This window comes from Phoca vitulina, unplaced genomic scaffold (genome assembly GCF_004348235.1).
Source record: "Phoca vitulina isolate PV1807 unplaced genomic scaffold, GSC_HSeal_1.0 scaffold7, whole genome shotgun sequence".
Lineage (NCBI taxonomy): Eukaryota > Metazoa > Chordata > Mammalia > Carnivora > Phocidae > Phoca > Phoca vitulina.
Window position 1 is genome coordinate 47,317,832 of NW_022589710.1, and position 18,690 is coordinate 47,336,521.

Here is an 18,690-nt window from a genome sequence, read left to right on the forward strand (position 1 = left end):
CCCTCCAGGGCTGTCCAGTGGGGGGGGCCAAGGTGACTAAAGAGAGGCAGCCGGTGTGCTGGGGTGATACAAAAGCTGGGACCTACTGGCAAAAAAAAAAGAATGCACAGTTAGCCCCAGGTTTCTCCTATCTGGCTCCACACTGGGGTCACCTGGGGAGCTCAGAAAACTGGCTCAATTGAATCGGAGCCTCCGGGGATGGGGCCCGGGGCGTGCTTTAAAAGCACCCCAGGGGATTCTAAGATGCATCAAAGGCAGAGGCAGGGAGCAGCAATGCAAGGGGTAGGGGCTACTCACCTGTAGGCAGTTCCCAGGAGCAGGCTCAGGAGTCCCACCGCATATATGCCCCTGGCCAGGGAAGAGGAGGCCAGACTCCAGGCACAGAGCCGCAGGAGAGTATCCCACAGAATCCCTAGGAGAAAGAAGAAAGACAGACCTAGTCTGTCAGAGGATGACTTCCCGGGATGCAGCAGAGAGGAGCTACCCAGGTCAGGAAGCAGCGAGACTCCCCCTCGGTGCTTATCCCCCGCGCCCTTTTCACCCAAGTCCAGGCAGGCGGTGCTGACCTGTCAACATGCTGGAGAAGAGCATGGCTGGGAAGTAGTGGTGGAAGTAGAGGATCCGGCCCATCAGGAAGAATGGGAAGTAATGGAGCATCCAGCCGAGCAGGAGCTGACCGCCTCCTTGCAGCAGGACCTGGGACAGCCCTGGGCCCCAAGCAGCACAGCTTGGTCAGCAGCCAGGGAGGGGGCAGAGACCCCTGGCTCTCGTCCAGCTCTGCCCCTTCCTTGCTGGGTGACTAGACTAAGCCACGTGCCCTTACTGGGCCTGCCTCCCTAATCTGGAGGCCACTAAGCAAGCCTCCGGCAGCTGGACGAGATGAGCAGCTGGCCCTCGAGAGCCTTGCTCACCGCCTGCTTGGAGAGGCCTCAGCACCCACGCAGCAGGAGGCAGCCCAGCCTCTAAAGAAACCAAGATGCAGCACGGCCCCCAGACAGCTGCCCCCACCCCACGGCCATCTCCCGGATCTTCGCTGCCGCCCAGATCTTTGCAGTGGCAGACAGGGCAGAGGTGAAGTCAGAGATGAGGATGGAGGGCAGAGAGGGGGTCTAGGGCCATGGCTGTTCACAAGGGAGCTGCACAGGGAAAAAAGAGCCTGCAAGACCATCTCAGGGGCTGTGGTCCCTACCCCGCTAGAGGACAGGGCCATGGAACAGAGAGCGACAGAGGAGAAAAGGTGGGCAGTTCTATACAGAGCATAGAGGTTCAAGTGAGGGCTCTAAAGTCAGACCACTTGGGTCTGAACCTCAGCTCTACACTTACTAGTATATGTCCTGGATAAGTCTCTTCTCTTTGTGCCTTTGCTTCCTAAGCCATAAAATGGGGCTAAGAATGTTCTACTCTACAGGGCTGCTGGGAGCATGGAGTGTTTAACACAGTACTGGGCATTTGGTGACTGAGCTTTAAAAACCAAAGGAGAAGGGAAAGAGGGGGGTGAAGGCAGAACGGCCCATCGGCAGTGCAGGCTCCGGCCAGCTGCTAGGTCAGGGGAGGGAGAGCCCAAGGGACCGACCTTCAACCTCTGCAGGCAGGCGTGCCCCTCTCTGCACAGCTACAGCCATGATGCTCCCCAAGAGGAGGTAGAGGGCAATGCTCAACAGATTCAGCCACCAAACCACCTGCATGGGAAGGAGAATGGGTGGGTGAGAGGAGAGCCACAGGCCCCCAAGGATCCAGGCTGAGGGCCCACACAGGGAATGTGCTAGGCACTCACCGGGTTGCCGAGCAGATACACGCGGAAGTCTGTGTCATTGATCCCTGAGAAGCGCAGGCCCTGCGGGGCAGAGGACACCCTGCTGATCCAGGGCCCAGTGCATCCCAGCCACACGTGCTCCAGCGGGGAGGAAGACCAGTTACCTTCCACAGACAGGGAGCCTGGGCAGGAGGCCGATTCTATGTGAGCTCTCTGGGAAGGCCGGGTCAGAATCAGGACAGAAAACAGAGCCCTGTCTCTGGCCACCTCATGCCAGGTAAGGCCTTGCCCAGTCGCCCCACCCCACCCTCACCAAGTCTCAACGGTCTCTTCTTTGGCTCCATTTCCTGGGAGCGGCTCTAGCCTTGAGCCCTACCTGATAGTTGATAGGCCAGTGCCAGGGTTTGGATGTGAACTCATTGTCCTTGGGTTTGAGGCCATTGTTCCCCTGCAGGAAAATGGCAAAAAAGAAGCTAGTCAAGGCAGAGATCTAGAGAGCTGACAGAAATGTGAGGAATGGACATCTCCGACAGATAGCCAACTGTCAAGAGAAACCTCCCGTCTCCCTCCGTTGTGGGGAAGAATCTGGTGCTTGTTCTCAGTCACTGTCCACCTGCTTATGACTGCCTTACTTCTACCAACACACAAGCTTCCAATGCCACCAGGGACAGTCCATTCAGACCCACTATGCTTGAGAGAAAAAAGGACTTGTTTCCTGTGAGCACAAAACATCCATCCATCTTCCAGACCAAGTAGAAGTGTCAAGAGGGCTAGTGGGAGATACAAAATCAGGCTGGCTTACCTGTTCCCTCTGGAGGCCAATTTCAAACACAAAACCAAAACCAAACACTCTGATGAGTTCCTGAACTTGGAAAAAGTTACTTTAGTCCAGTATTTCTCAACTTTTTTTTTTTTTTTTCATTCTTGCCCCTCCTGGGACTTTTTAGACTTTTTTTTCCTAAATGCCTCCCATCACATTTTAATACCACAGCTATACTGTAAATGTGTTTACATATTGGTTGACTACCTACATTAAAAAGTTAAGGGTTTTTTGCCCTCCAAGAATACATTTTATCCACTGGGAGTGATATTAACCCTGTTCAGAGTGCACACTTTAGCCTGAAGGACCCTGACTCAGCCCCTTTAATCCAGCAGCCAAGACTGTCCAACACCTTGTCTCTACACGCCAAAATCAGGGCTTTTCAAAAACAAAGAAAAGATCAGGACCCTGGATACTAAGCACCAGGACTGGTGTCAGCCTCATTATCAGAACAAATTGAGAAGGCACTTCCCAAGAAGAGGAGTGAGGTGTTATGAGTTAGGTCAGGATCTCTCCACTGAAGGGCCTCAGAATGAAGAATGGATCATCCTGGGCCCCAGAGGAGCTGCTAAGAGAAATTGATTTCTCCAAACCATTCTCCAAACCACTGCAGTTCAGTCCCAGACTCGGGGACTCCAGCCAGAGCTATAACCAACCAGGGGCATCCTATTCACTTTGTTAATCTCAGAAATACAGCTCCTTTACTAATCCAAGAAATGGAAGGAAGGAAAAGTCTGTAACCATTACAGGCCTATGCATTTATACGTCGTTCTCTATGCTTAAAATCCAGAGTGGGCTCATTCCTTCTGACCTCAGCAGGCAAGGCAGCCTTCTCTGTACAGGACTCAGACCCTCCACTCAGTGGGCAGAAAAGCCCTCTCCCATGCAGTTTCTGTCGTCTGGACTATTTTGACCACTCTCCCCACCCTGACTCTATTTCGGTTGAATAAGAACGTTCCCTGATGCCCTTTTATTCTTTGGCTCTACCTCTTAGATAATGAAAGAAGAAACGAGACTATTTAGACTTAGTCTTAAAGTTCTACCCAGACATAGAATGATATTTTGACTGACAGGCACGTATTCAAAAGAGCTATGTCATCAGGCCACAGTGACAGCTACAAGCAGGGAGTCGGGGAAGAAGTGACCCGGAGATCACTTAATGTCAAGTCATCACCTCCCAATGTGCAGAAATGACAAAATTTGAATTTTTTTATCTAATCTGGTGAAATAAGTCAACTATATTTACTGAGTACTGCTTACATAATCACTTCCAGGAAAGTCCACTTGACAACGGCTCAGCAGGGGACAAGTAACAGGCACTACACCTCTCTGCACCCCTGTGGGTGGAATGATCATCACATACTGGCTGAAGATACAGTGATTCCTAAACACCTTTCCTGCAGGACACTGGCTTTCCATAAACCAGAGGAAAGGCGTCCCCCTACACATCAACACTGCAGCAGGCTTTCTGTACAGCACAGGGGAGAGGTTAAGCTAGTGGGTAGAACTTTCTCAATTTAAAGATCTCCTCTGTCAATTGTTCTTACACCACTGAGGTTAGGACTGCTGTCAGATACTAATGATGGGGAATACCAACAATGAGTCTTACAAAACCTGCAAAAGACTCAACCACGCCCCTCAACAGTTCCCGTGTCTGGGAACATGCGTGGGCTCATGGTGGGAATTTTATGCTGCAGATAAACAACTTTTGATCAGATCAGCTATTCATCCTAATTCTTTCTAATTTCATATGATGGAATGAACTATTACTGTCTCAAGGACTTCAACCAAGAACACTCTAGTTTTCCGGGGCTCTGCCATTGGAACGGATCTGAGAATCACTTAGAAGCAGAAGAGTGTGGCGGTAGGCAGCACTGACTCTGCGAGCCTGCTAGCCCGGCTTTGAAGCCTGGAGCCACCTCTTCCATTTCGTCCTGGGACCCTGGGCAAGCTGTTTAACCTCTCTGTGCCTCGATTCCCTCATCTGTAAAGTGGGGACCATAATCCCCGCAGGACTGTGATAACTACAGAATAAGTTAGTGCAGCACCGTGCATAGAGTGGCACCGGGCACGCAAGAGCTACGTAAGTGTGCACTGATGTCTGTCGTCCTCACCATCATCATCACCGTCATCATTCTGTGATAAGGGAAATGCCTTCGAAGACCAAGTAAACCAGAAGCGAAGACCCTTTCAAAGTCCTCCACCAGGGGACAGTGGATCTATACCATAGCTACTGATCTGTGATGCAAGTCTGTGGAAGGCCAAGAGCTCATAGAGAAGCCTTCCAGTCAGAGGGGGCCACAGTACCCGGATCATCACCATGTGGGACTCCAGCAAGATCTCAGGAAAAGTGGGCTGCAGCACGTCCAGGCTGATGTTTGGCACTAGACAAAGAAAGGACAGAGAAGAAAACCTTGGTCACACGCACATTCTCACAGCCGTCCATGGTACCAACACCGCGCCTGGAATCCGAGTGTAGCTTTCCTGACACGCTGGCTAACGAGTAAGTTAGAGTGTTGAAGAGACAGAAGAAAGCTTGGCCCAATTCTTGATCATCCCTTCAGCTTGTGCAAAGCCCTCATGAGGCATTTGGAGAAATACAAAGGCAACAGGCAACGGGGCCTGTCCCCAGCATTGCCACTGCTCTCGGCACCATTACCCTTCGTTATGGTACAGGCTCGAATGCTAGGCCGGTCTGTGAGGACAGGGACCAAGTCCACCTCATTCACCTCAGGGGCCCCTAGGCTTCCCACTGTACTCACTAAAGAGTTGTTTAATTAGTTAATTAATTAGCTGGTTGGCTAAATTAGACAGTAAGAATGAAATGGGAAACACAGAGAGGGGAAATGAAGGAGAAGCTTAAAAGGGGTGGTTGAGGAGGACAAATGATGGATCCAAAGACGACTGAGTTGAAGATGATACTGATGTAGAAACATCAAATTGGAGCCTGGGAGTACAGATATGGGGGCTCAGATCCAGGACTGTGGCCACCGCTTTCTATAAAAGTGTTGGCTGGCTGTGGGGAGGGGCGGAGCACTACACAGGGGCATAAAGGGAAAGCACCAGCCTGCTCTAAGCCTTGAGGGTGGGAGATAGCCATGGTGCAGGGGACAGAAAAGCCCAGGAGGAGACCAGACAGGTGGATCCACATTGCAGGCAGCAAGGAGAAGTGTCAGCTCCAGCAAGAAGCAAAGAAAATGGGATGAGGAAACTAGCTCTGGCCCACCGCAAGGTCACTGGTCACTTTAGGGGGAGTTTAAGGAGGATGGGAAGTTGACATGGTTGGGAAGAAAAAGGAGCTACCTGTCGAGACAACTCGTATGAAGAGACTAGGCTCAAAAAAGGCAGGAAATGACAAGGAGATACAGTGGCAGCAGAATCTATGAAGGTTGATTTTTCTAACGTAAGAGTTACTTATAAATGTTTCCAGGAAGTAATCTCACTCACATTTGGGATTGATATGGTCCTCCACATTCCAGAGAGAGTTGAGGGTTTCCTTTAGGTATGGGGTGCAAGTAACTTCCAACTGTTCCCAGCCCCTGTGAAAAGCAGTCACAGAGGTCTCTCAGAAGGCGTGAAACTCACCAGAGAGTTGCGCTGTCGAATCTTTAAATTTATAGAACCCTGCTCTTTTCAACCCAGTGGCCATGCTTTTTTCAACCTCACTCTTTTATATCCCATGACTATCCTAGGAGGAGTCCAGCATAGAGTATTCCACTTCAGAAAGGCCCAGAGCATTTACAAGGTCCAAGACAGATGAACAACTATTCTGTTCAACTCTCAGAACACATAAAATACCAAAGGAACTCTGGAGTCCTGTGCTCTGTAACACACGTGATGCCTTTTCTCCCTCCACCTACCACTAAAATAAGAAAACATGAGGTGAACATTGACAACTGGGAAACAGAAACTTCTGGTATACTCTTTGTAGTGTGAAAGGAGAAGCATGAGCCTCAACTGGGACATCAAAACCCCAGAGACTCACCACTTGGGCAAGACCTTTCCCGAGGAGCCCAGGACACAACCTGTGACCAGATGGATGAGGCGAATGCGACTTCTCAGCACTTTGATCCGGTTTCCAAATTTTCTGTTTACAACCTCAATCCGCCAGAAATCATTTGAATCTCCTGTCCCATTCTGCCATGTAAATCAAGGAAAAAATACAAAGAAAGTAAGATGACTTTAAAGAAGACGTGTCAGGAAAGGGAGATGGCCACCCTTCCGATGCCACCATGTTACAAAGGTCAAAGACAAAACAGGCCTCAGTGGATGAGGTGGGAAGGGGAACAAGGGGGCCGGAGAAACACCCCAAGTGATGGACATTCCCCCAGCGCTCACTAACACAACTAAGAAAAAGTAGTGTTAACTCCTACAGCCTGCAGTCCAATTCTTCACTTCAAAGGACTAGAGTTTAAATTCTAAACATATGTCTTTGCTCTTAAACCAAATTCAAGACATCAACCTGAGCCAACAGAAATAGATTTGGGCCATTTGTACCCATTACTTGGCCATCTGGACACTCACTCATCTAAGCCAGAAAGATTTAGCTTGCAGATTATATTTTGGAAATTAAGACACTTGTGTCTAATTCTCCTCAGGAGATGCGCACAAGAAAAAGACAAGCAATGGCTCTGGTACTGTGGGATGAGCAAACAGAAGGAGGGTTGGGAAGTCCACCTTAAGGAACCCAGGATCTTTACTGATGCACCAAAGCCCCTGCAAGGGAACATAAGATAGTCCTAAGTCTAGCTGCCCTGTGTAGTTGTTTTGTTTCCAAATCACTCCCCAAGCCATAAGTACCCATAGAGCTGCTTCGTCTATTAACTGCATCACCCACGCTACTAAAAAATCCAAAAGCAATGTGGTTAACATCCCCCTGCAGAACAGGGAAGTAATCCTTAAAAATAAAGCCAATGAGGATTTGGGATCTGGCAAAGAATAAACATATATTCACCTAGGATCACATTGTGGGTCCATGGCTTCTATGTCCAATGTGATTTAAAAAGGGACCCAAATAGTATTCATATGTGACATTTATTAAGTGTCAGAACATAAAAATGGCATGGTTATTATGGGAGAAGAGAGATGGAGACAAATAGACTCACAGGCTGCTTTTCCCACAGCAAGCCTAGCCAAAAAGTTCCCAGTGTTAATAGAGTCCCCGTGTAGCCCATCATCCTTAGGAACATTCCAGAATTCCAGGGAGGATGTGTTCTGTCACATGGCCCTGAACCAGGCCCCACAACTTTTTACAGCCTGCTCACACTCCAGTTGCTCACTTACTATGCCATAGCCAGTGACCTGATAGTGCTTCCGGGTCAGGGGGGCCTCATGATAGTGACTGTGCAGGTTCCGAGAAGTCCTAGAAGTTAAGCGAGAGAAACACCATTATCCTGGAGAAAAGAGACATGCAATGTCTCCTCTTTTACTAAGGATATTCAGAGTCCTCTGTTAGTGCAAAAAAAAATTAGAATCTGAACTATGAAATCCAACATATCAGGAACGTCTTGCCTATTTACTCACAAGAAACATCCAGAGAGTCAGAGAATTGTCCAAACCAGCATGGACAGATGGTAGGAGTCCTGGACTCCATGCCAAGAAAGGAGTTAACTTCAGCAGTGGGGGGATGACTTACCACATTTGGTGGCTTTGAAGCACTTAGCTTGCCTGACTCATAAGGCAGCTTTGGGGAGAAGAAATTAAAATTTGTAATCTACGCACGCCTGAGCCAGGTAAGCCTCCTCCCTCCCATTTACTCTTCCTGCCCTCATCACCAGTTTTATAATGTGGGGATCTGTAGGGGAAGGGAGGGATTAATTTGGCTTTTATTTACTTTGTGCCTTTTATAATAATTCTTACTTTTATCCACAATAAGAAATAAGTGTTCTTTATAAAAATTCTGGAAATTTCCAAAAATAAAACTTAACAATAAATAATAAATAACTTTTAATCTGTCAATAAAACAAAATGAAATTTATTAAATAAGTAGTAAATAATAAAAATTAAAAAGTATCCATGATTATACTAGGAAAAAAACACTGCTTATAGCTTTTCTCTATATATAATCCCTGATTTTTAAAAAACTCCACACCTGATGATTCCACTATACAAAATTTTTGCAGAGCTGCTTCTGCTATTGTTCCTGTTCACTCTTGCACATGGTGCCCTATTTCCTTGTGTGCTTAGTTATTTTTTACTATGTACTACTCACTGTCACTGAAAAACTATTTATGGGAATGGATGGCAATCTCTTTCCCAAAAAAGGATTTACATCTGCTTTTAGCCAGGTACTTAGGAAATATTACCAGTCTAGGATTATGTTCATTTAAATTCATGGCCTAAAGATTTTGAGACCATCCAGATGAAATTAATTTGGGCCACAAATCCATGTGAGGATCAATTGGTAGTTACAACTTTTCAGGAACCAGAAATAGCCCCTCCTCACCCCCACTCCCCCTTCTCAAGCCCTTTGGGGTTTCAAGTTTGGGGGAAGGATCACTTAATAAATTTACCACTTTGGGTGAGCCTAGAGCTTTGAATTTACAACTCTTTCTCTCAAGGGGCAGTCAAAACCAAAGATCGAAACTCAAGATTGTGGGATCAAGGCAGAAGTGGCTGCAGCATCCCACTTATTTCTCTGGATTTCCCCTCACCCCCCCTTTTACTTAGATTTTTGGCCTGGTAACTCACTACTGCCTTGTCAGCTCTTTGATGCTTTAAGATGTTTTCATATTATTCCAGCATTTGTAGTCATTTTCAGTGAGAACATTGCTTAAATAAACCAGCTTGCCATATTCTCAGAAACACACTTCTATATCTTCCTAAAGGCAGCCACTTGAGAAGAAGCGTTGGGTAACTCAAAGATTTTTTTTCCTCTGGAAAAAGGGAAATTGAACAGTACCTTCAAAGTTCAAAGCTCCTCAAAGCCAAAACAGGCAAACAAAAGTGGCTTGCTTATTTCACAAGACTTCATAAAATGGCTTTCCCATTCTAGCACAGCAGTCTTGCTCCATTTACTAGAGCCGTATCCAAATCTGAGTCCTGTTTATTTCCAGTTTAGAAGAACTCCTTACCTTTGGTGCCCATACCACTCCCTTATCCCAGACAGCAAATTTACTTACTCTTTGTGTTCTAGCCGAATGATGTCTCCATGTCTTACAAACTCTACTGGGAATGAAGGGTCCAGGGGATCTGCCAAGAAGAAACAAGCACTGGTATCTGAAATCATTCACTCATTAGGCTAGTATGAATGGAGGGTCTACAGGTAAAGAGTTACAGTATAATACGGTAGGTGCTAGAGGTACAGACAGAGTGCTGGGAGGACAAAGAGAAAGGGCCCCTCACTGTCTCAAGGAAGGGTGTCTCAGAGATATGCTTGAAAAGACCCTACAAGGAGGGGAGAATTTTGTCAGGTCAACAAGTGGGGCCAGATGTATGAAAGAACAAAACGCATTTGACCGATAGCAAATGGTTTCATATGAGAGGGTAGGGTGTGGTGGGGAGGGGAACGGGAAAGACTGTGGGAATAGATGAGTGTGTGAACAAGTAGGGCCAGACGGTGCATGCCAGGCTAGGAAAGGTGGTCTTTATCTGACAGGCCCCGAAGGCTCCACAGAAGGGTTTTTAAGCTGGGAAGTCAAATAATAAGATTTTCCTTTCTAGTAAAAACATAGTCTTCCAAAAACTAATGCCATGTAAATGACCATATGCGCCCTCCTCAGAGTTCAGTGTTAAACCCTGCAAGTTTTGTCAGTCATTATCTTGTCTCTGGCAACACACTTGCTAAGTGTGAGGCGAAGAAAATGATGAAGTGACAAAAGAAAGGGACCACATCATCTAGAAACCAAGTCAGATCAGGTCTAGCAAGGCAATGACAATGGAAAAGGAGCTGGCAGTAATCAGCAACACAAAAAGATCCTAGCAAACTTCTTCCCATTGAGACATTAACACTCAAGGTCAGGAAAGAGAAATGTGCCAGAACAAATCACTAGTTTTTTTTTTTTTTTTTAAAGATTTTATTTATTTATTTGACAGAGAGAGAGATAGCGAGAGCAGGAACACAAGCAGGGGGAGTGGGAGAGGGAGAAGCAGGCTTCCTGCCGAGCAGGGAGCCTGATGTGGGACTCGATCCCAGGACCCTGGGATCATGACCTGAGCCGAAGGCAGACACTTAACGACTGAGCCACCCAGGCACCCCTTTATTTTTTATTTTTTATTTTTTAAAGATTTTATTTATTTATTTGACAGAGAGAGACACAGCAAGAGAGGGAACACAAGCAGGGGGAGTGGGAGAAGGAGAAGCAGGCTTCCCACTGAGCAGGCAGCCCGATGTGGGGCTCGATCCCAGGACCCTGGGATCATGACCTGAGCCGAAGGCAGACGCTTAACGACTGAGCCACCCAGGTGCCCCCAAATCACTAGTTTTTAAGGGAATTAGAGAACTCAAGTGCAGACATGCCCATTCCTATGTGGACCTTAAGGTCTCTGAAAAAGATTAATCAGCGAAGGTGACAAATCAAGTAAGTCGATGGGAGGGAAGTTTCATTTTACATGGATGTGACGGGGAGGGGCGTTTTTAGCCATCAAGAACACAAAGACCTAAATAAATAAAATCACAAATGAGAGAGGAGAAGTAACAACCAACACCACAGAAATACAATCAATCATAAGAGAATATTATGAAAAACTATATGCCAACAAATTGGACAACCTAGAAGAAATGGATAAATTCCTAGAAACATACAAACAAAGACCTTAGTCTGTATGGCTCCTCCCAAAGTGTTTATAGCTCTCCGTCTTCACACAGAGCCTTAGTTCCTTGGGTGAAATGCAACCACCTTAACCTAGAAGCCACATCAAATAACAGATCAGAGATGTTCAAAGATTTGGTCCATGCCCACATAACCTTAGAAGTAAAGCAGTGTTAGGACACCTCGGTGGCTCAGTCAGTTAAGCATCTGCCTTCGGCTCAGGTCATGATCCCAGGGTCCTGGGATCGATTCCTGCATCGGGCTCCTTGCTCAGGAGGGAGACTGCTTCTCCCTCTGCCTGCTCTGCCTGCCGCTCTCCCTGCTTGTGCTCTCTCTCTCTGACAAATAAATAAAATCTTTAAAAAAAAATTTTTTTTAATTAAAAAAAAAAGAAGTAAAGCAGTCTTGCCTCATCCCCTCATTGTGCTAGGCCACTTATGTTTGTCCTATTGGATGAAAACAATCAATACCGGTATTATAAAGGTACTAAAACAGACTCTGACAAATGGCGTCCTAACGTATATTACTGAGGCAAAGACAGTGGTTGTGTACACCACATTTCTAGTCTCAAGACCGCAGCAAGAAGAGGTGGGGAGAGGAACAAAGAAGGTGAATTTAGGTGAACAGCCACCCACTGCCACACAAAAGCTCAGGAGCAGCTGACTCAAGAAAGGCGGAGAGCCAGGTGGGGTTTACTGAGGAGTCATAGAGAATGCCTGTGACATAGGACAATCAGCAGGGGCTCAGAGGTGAGCAGAAGATGCCCTCTGTTCTCTTCTCAGCTAGAGCAGAAGGCACAGCCTGCAGGTAGCCAGCTCCCTGACCAAAGAAAGATCTGGATAGAACCCATGTCATAAAGCCCCGAGAGCCCATCAGGTGTGCTTCAGAGCAGCTTTGCCCAGGCCAATCAGAGGGCTGGCCAGCAGCTACTGAGTGAGGGCCCAAGCACCAGGCTAGACAAGCCCAACTACAGGCTCTGAGATCTACAACTGACTGGTGCAGTCCAGGGATGACCAGTGGGCAGCAATACTCTATCATAGCAAGACAACTTGAGCTTCACCATATGCTGGGGTCTGAAAGGCTTAGTGTGCTCTCATTAGAAATGAGAGTAGTCACCGTTTGCCCTCAGTTGGGGCTACTCAACCAGTCCCTGGCAGCATGTCCAGGTAACCAGTCTGAATTAAGTCTGAGCCCTGGCCGGGCCCTCTGGCTTCAACATGACAGCTATTAAGAGTGAGATCTTATGTGTCTTGCTCACTGCTTACCTCCTATGTTGACAACAGTGCTTGGAACATAGTAGGTGCTCAATAAATAGCTGTTGAAAGAATAACTGAGACCAGTAAAGGTATTGCTAAACCATGCTCAGGAATGCCCATCTCTGTACCATTTGAAGGCATGAGAAATGTTAAAAATGGCTCAGAGTAAGCCATAATGCAAGAAACATCAGTTCTCTACCACATTACCTGCATTTGTGTTATGTTTCTTGATAATCCACAGGTTGTTGTAGTCCTTGTGCAGATAGGTGGTGACCTGGGTGGGGGAGGAGTTGGGAGGGAGAATACCATCAATATCAGCATAGCCACAGGACAATCAACAGCAAACCAACATTGCTTAAGCCTCTTTCAGAATCCTCAGCCACCAACCCGAGGGGCCATGCTGCCCAGGGGGGTTCAGAAGTAGCACTGGTGAGATTCTCTCCTTCCATCTGCATTTAGAGGTTTCTCCCACAAGAGCCTTTTTGATTGGTCTCGTTAATATCTTTCTGCATCTTTTTTTTTTTTTTTTAAGATTTTATTTATTTATTTGACAGAGAGAGACACAGCAATAGAGGGAACACAAGCAGGGGGAGTGGGAAAGGGAGCAGCAAGCTTCCCGCCCAGCACGAAGCCTGATGCGGGGCTCGATGCGGGGTTCGATCCCAGGACCCTGGGATCCTGACCCAAGCCTAAGGCAGACGCTTAACGACTGAGCCACCCAGGTGCCCCTCTTTCTGCATCTTCTCTTTAAAGTTTCAGCCTCCTAGAGGAGGAACCATGATACCTTGCGCAACATAGTCTCCAGCACACAAAGAGGATTTAGTGCATTTTTAAAAATTTTTATTTATTGGGGCGTCTGGGTGATTTAGTCGGTTAAGCGTCTGCCTTCGACTCAGGTCATGATCCCGGGTCCTGGGATCGAGCCCCACACTGGGCTCCCTGCTCAGCAGGAAGCCTGCTTCTCCCTCTCCCGCTCCCCCTACTTGTGTTCCCTCTCTCGCTCTCTCTGTCAAATGAATAAATAAAATCTTTTAAAAAATTTTATTTATTTATTTATTTATTTATTTATTTAAGAGAGAGACAGAGAGCGCGAGCTGGGGGAGGGGCACAGGGAGAAGGAGAGAGAGGATGAATCCCAAGTAGGCTTTATGCCCAGTTGTGGAGCCTGATGTGGGGCTCGATCTCAGGAACCTGAGATCATGACCTGAGCCGAAACCAAGAATCAGACTCTTAACCAACTGAGCCACCCAGGCGCCCCGATTTAGTGCATTTTACAAAGTAATTAAGACCATGCCTCAAATTTTCTAAATGAAAAATTCATGCCTTATTCTCTAGAATGTAGCCAAATGAAATTAAATAGCTCCATAAATATCTCGTCCTAGAAACTTGAGGTTTTAGCCCATAGCCATTTCATAGACACTGATTTTTAAAAAATTAAATGTGTGTGTGTATGCATGTGAACATGCATGTCATGCTGTGATGAATCTAATAGCAAAAATTTAGAAACAGAATAAATGTCCAATAATAAAGGAATGGCTCACATGATGATATGTCCACAGGACAGAATATTACACAGCCACAGAAAATGTTTCTGAGCATTTTTTACCAGCATAGGAAAAGGCTTATAAAATGCTGATGCTGAAAATGGCTGCCATTTATCACCAGGTACTGTTCTAAGCACTGGGCAAGTCTTCTCTCTCTGCTGTAGGTACTATGGTTGTCCCCACCTTACTTACAAGGAAACTAAGGTTGAGTAATTTGCTCAAAGTCACCACAGCCTATCAGTGGAGAGACAGGATTCAAACCAAGGCAGCTAACTCCAATGCTCCCAGGATAGAGACTATACACATACAATTATGCCAATTATATAAACAAGAACACAAATACCAGGAAACAATAAAAATACATACAAAGTGAGTTTTTATGACTCCAATTGGACAAAACATGACTGATTTACTTGCAAAGAGATTTGGAATCAACATTTAGGGAAAAAATTATGTATGTATTATGGCTCCTTTGTTTCAGTGGCTTTTACTTTCTCAGAAAAAAATCAGGAATGATGGTATTAAGAATATACAAGAAACTGGGACACCTGGGTGGCTCAGTCGGTTAAGTGTCAAACTCTTGATCTCTGCTCAGGTCTCAATCTCAGGGTCATGAGTTCAAGCCCCACACTGGAGCCCAGCTCCAAGCCCAGCGTGGAGCCTACGTTAAAAAAAAAAAAAAAAAAAAGAATATAAAAGGAACTAAAACATTTTGGCAGCCATAGAGAAATTAAGTTCATACTCCTAAACAAAGGTATACACAGTCCACTGGCTTAGATTTGCTTAAGGATCTTAAGATTTTGTGGTGCTCGTGTGTGTGTACTCTGTGTATTTTTTAAACAAAACTTATTAGAAAAATTACTTCTTTATTATGAGTATAGTCCATGGCCTCTTTTTCCCATAGAAACATTTGTGTTTACAATGGATTTTTTTTTTACAACACAAGGTCTCCTAGAAACACCGGTATCCTATAACAATAGAATGTTGTACACCGAACTATGTGGGTAAACACTGATCTTCTGGAATTATGTGTAGCTTTTGGTTTTTGGTTTTTTTTGTTTTCTGGGTTTTTTTACTTTTCTCTATTTCCCAATTTTATTTTATAAATGTTATACTTTAAAAATATTTAAAAATGGACACTTAGAGTTGTTGACAAGACGCTAAACTCCAGGGCAGTGAGGGCCACTAGAAGTGGTTTAGTCCAACCCCCCAGTTGGCAGATGAAGAAACTGGCTGAGAAAGGCTCAGTGTGATTCAGCCATGACAGAACCAGACTCTTCCATGCCTTGACCCTACATGCTCTCTCTACACCACTATCATGACTTCACACCTCCACGCAGGGGCTCAAGTATGTAACACAAGGACTAGCGTAAGAGGGTCCTTCTCTACATTTGCACAGTGTAATCACTCCTGGCCACCACATCTGTAACTTCACCTTCTGCACGACAGCTGCCGCTCCCCACGGAAGGGCTAGCTGTGGTTTTCTGCCCCGGCTATCCGTTAGACTTTTCTGGAGAATTTCAAAGCAAAGCAGAAAGGCACAATGCATGGGCCTCCTCCCTGGATCAATGGAGTCGGGGCTGCTGTGTGGTGCCCAGGCACTGGAATGTTTTAAAAGCTCTCCAGTGGGTCCTAAAGTGCTCGAGACAAGTGGAGAATCAAGAATGGGAAACTGATACTAAAACCCAACACTCTGGGTCAACTTTCTGGTGAACTAGTAAATAAGGAAATAATAATAACAAATTTTGAGAAGCAAAACTTTTTTGCCAAGTAAAAATACTGGTCATTTTGCCAGAAGAGAAACATCACTCCAAGCCTCTCAGCACAATAGCCTGCCCTGCAGCCTGCACACCTCCCCTCTCCTCTCCTTCCTGTCACAGCAGCTGAGACCTGGGGCTTCACCACTCCTCAGAAGCAATCCCATTTAGCGACGAGGCCCCATTTACTGTCGTTTAAAGGCCTCTTTCTTAAAGGCCCCCACCTTTTCTGAGGCTTTTGCAGCACCTGAACTGCTGAGCACCATCCTCCTGGGGATGCTGTCTGCCCTGTGCTCTCCTCCCACCTCCCTGTTCATGCCCTCCTTCTCAGCCTCTTCTACCGGCGCCCCTGGGAGCATCTTCGCCACTGCCTAAGTGTTGCTGCCCCCCAGGGCTCCTTCACTGGCTCTCCTCCCTCTGCACACCCTTCCTGGGCAATGCCACCCATCCCACTGTGTCATTGACACCCATATGCTACACACTCAGATCTCCTTCCTGATACAAGCCCCAAATCTACAATACACAAAGGAAACTCTCTCATCTCCAGAGCTACTCTTCCTCCTCCATTTCTGACTATGGTGGAATAGCATTATCACACATACACCTTGATCTCCAACCTACAGACCTAGATATAGCTAGGCCCTGACAGCCACCAGTGATGGGGCCCTGACACTGACCTGTGAAATGTTTCCTGAATCAATTCCCACCTCTATTCATGGTCTTTGCCTCTATTCACCATCCTCTGTCATGATTATTGCCTCCCAACTCATTTCTTGACTCCAATCTGCCCCTCCTTTCAATCTATCACTATTTCTTTCTAACCTAAAAATCTAATCACGTCTTATCATGCCTTCATAAATCTCAACGCCTCACCAATGCCCATAGAACGAAGTCAAATCTACTGTAACACGGAAGGCCTGTGCACAGCCTGGCCTCCCCAACCTCTCCAACCTCCTGCTTCTCCCTCTCAGGCACTGCCTGCCACAGCCACACCCGACACTCGTGGACACAGACACAGACACAGTGTCGCTCACTCATTCAGGGAATACTCATGGCTAATCCCCCAGGGTGCACGTCACATGTATCGCTTCATACTTTTAATCTGCAACTACCCTATGGTGGAGAAGGGCACTATTTATTTTCCCTAATTTAAAGATGAAGATACTGAAGCAGAGAAAGGTCAAGTAACTTGTTCAAAGTCATACTCTGGTGGAACCAGGATTCAGACCCAGATAACAGAGTCTGGTTTCCAGGTCTGTGTTTACAGCCACAACACTTGACCATCATCCATGTCAAGCCAAGCACTGTGCCGGGCACTTGAGCCTTCCAAGAGCTAGCAATCAAGTAGCAAGGAGACAGGAGGAAGGAAGCACTCACAATTCAATGTGAAAAGGGTAACTGCACAGGCTTACAAATCCTGCCAGGCAAGCCCCTCATGAGAGAGGCACGTACCCGGTATTGAGTAGAGGTGGGTCACGGTAATCAGAGGGAACACTTGCACTGAAGCCTAAAGAAGCTGGAGTCACCCAGAGGAAAGAGAAGCAGGGTGCAGGAGTAAGACCGTTTCAAGCAGGGAAGACAGCGCAGGTAAAGGGCGGGAGCAAGAAAGAGAAGCGCGGCTTCCAGCCCGGCCAACAGCTCGGTGTTGCCGCAGTACAGAAAGTACAAGAAGCTCGCTGACCTGCTGCTGGCGGGCGCCAACGCCCTCGGGGTAGAGGTGCCTGTGGGAGTGGAGATAGCCGATGGCCATCCGCAGGTTCTTCACGGTGATCACGGAGCCATAGGCCAGATCTGGGAGGAAGGAACGGTGGAGGGTGTGAGTTGGCCCGTGACTAGGAGGGGCCTCTGAAGCCACAGGACTCACTAAGCCTCTAACAGACGGCACTGGGCCCAGTACCGCCTAAAGCGAGACGCACAGGTACCTTCTCACTCCCACGGCGTCAGCTCAAGTGGGAGTTCACTACAGGGTCTCACTGGTGCCCTCACCTCCCTTCCCTCCTCAGGACTTCAGAAGAAGCGCTGGTATTAACAGTGGTATTATCAAAGCACTATTTGTAATAGCAAAAGATTAGAAACCGCCCATCCTTCAAAGTCTATACATACATTAAACACAATAAAGAAAGAAAGAAGCATTTCATGTCTTACCTAGAATATTCTTCAAGATAGATATAATGTTATGACAGACTGTTAAGATAATTTTCATTTTTGTGAAATCCTTTTGAGCCTTTTGAATCTAATACTATATAAAGCAGTTGTGCAGTGATGGTTGGGTTTGTTTAATTCTGAATTAAAAAAAAAAAAGAGTAAACCGTTTACCCAAGAACATCCCCTCTGCCTGCAGGCCCTGGGTAACTGAGAAGCCTCTTTCTTCCTTACTGTCCCTCTTCTCAGTCCCCTGTAATCTGGCTGCCCTGCCATTCTCGAGTCCACTGAAACCTGTCTCGCTCCATCATGGATAGGCTACTCCGGTCTTCCTTTGTTTGTTCATTTGGTCAACAGATCGTACCAATTACACAGTGGATCCAAAGCTGGAGGGGGCCTGACTGTGGCCCTGGGAGAGCCCAGTCTTAGGGAAGATGGCTGCACACACCGATGAGCACAGGACAGTGGGCAAATGCTCCAGCAAATGTGTGACAATGTGTGACATGGTGGGAGCCCAGTGCAGAGTAGGATGAATTCTCATGCAAAGAGTAAGAAGAGGCTGGCTTGACGGAAGAGATCACAGTGAGCTAGGCCTTTTAAATAACAAGTAGGCATTTGCAAAACCCCACAGCTCCATTCTTCTATGTTCTCACGCAGGCCAACATATG

At 46.7% G+C, this 18,690-nt stretch overlaps 1 protein-coding gene across 3 annotated transcripts in view; it reads right to left on the minus strand.

Annotated features, from left to right (window-relative positions):
* POMT2 (protein O-mannosyltransferase 2) overlaps nucleotides 1-18,690 on the minus strand; it is a 44,281-nt gene that overhangs the window by 3,538 nt on the left and 22,053 nt on the right. Inside the window, exons 9-20 of one of the 3 annotated variants that reach the window (XM_032405669.1) lie at nucleotides 17,562-17,671; nucleotides 12,787-12,853; nucleotides 9,695-9,764; nucleotides 7,857-7,935; nucleotides 6,559-6,710; nucleotides 6,021-6,112; nucleotides 4,881-4,957; nucleotides 2,130-2,201; nucleotides 1,775-1,834; nucleotides 1,574-1,679; nucleotides 567-707; nucleotides 298-412 (exon numbers count right to left, since the gene is read on the minus strand). In XM_032405669.1, coding sequence (XP_032261560.1) covers nucleotides 298-412; nucleotides 567-707; nucleotides 1,574-1,679; nucleotides 1,775-1,834; nucleotides 2,130-2,201; nucleotides 4,881-4,957; nucleotides 6,021-6,112; nucleotides 6,559-6,710; nucleotides 7,857-7,935; nucleotides 9,695-9,764; nucleotides 12,787-12,853; nucleotides 17,562-17,671 — 1,141 coding nt within the window. Of the gene's footprint in view, nucleotides 1-297; nucleotides 413-566; nucleotides 708-1,573; nucleotides 1,680-1,774; nucleotides 1,967-2,129; nucleotides 2,202-4,880; nucleotides 4,958-6,020; nucleotides 6,113-6,558; nucleotides 6,711-7,856; nucleotides 7,936-9,694; nucleotides 9,765-12,786; nucleotides 12,854-17,561; nucleotides 17,672-18,690 lie in introns of those variants that run through there. The other 2 variants (XM_032405668.1, XM_032405670.1) reach the window with 2 other exon arrangements.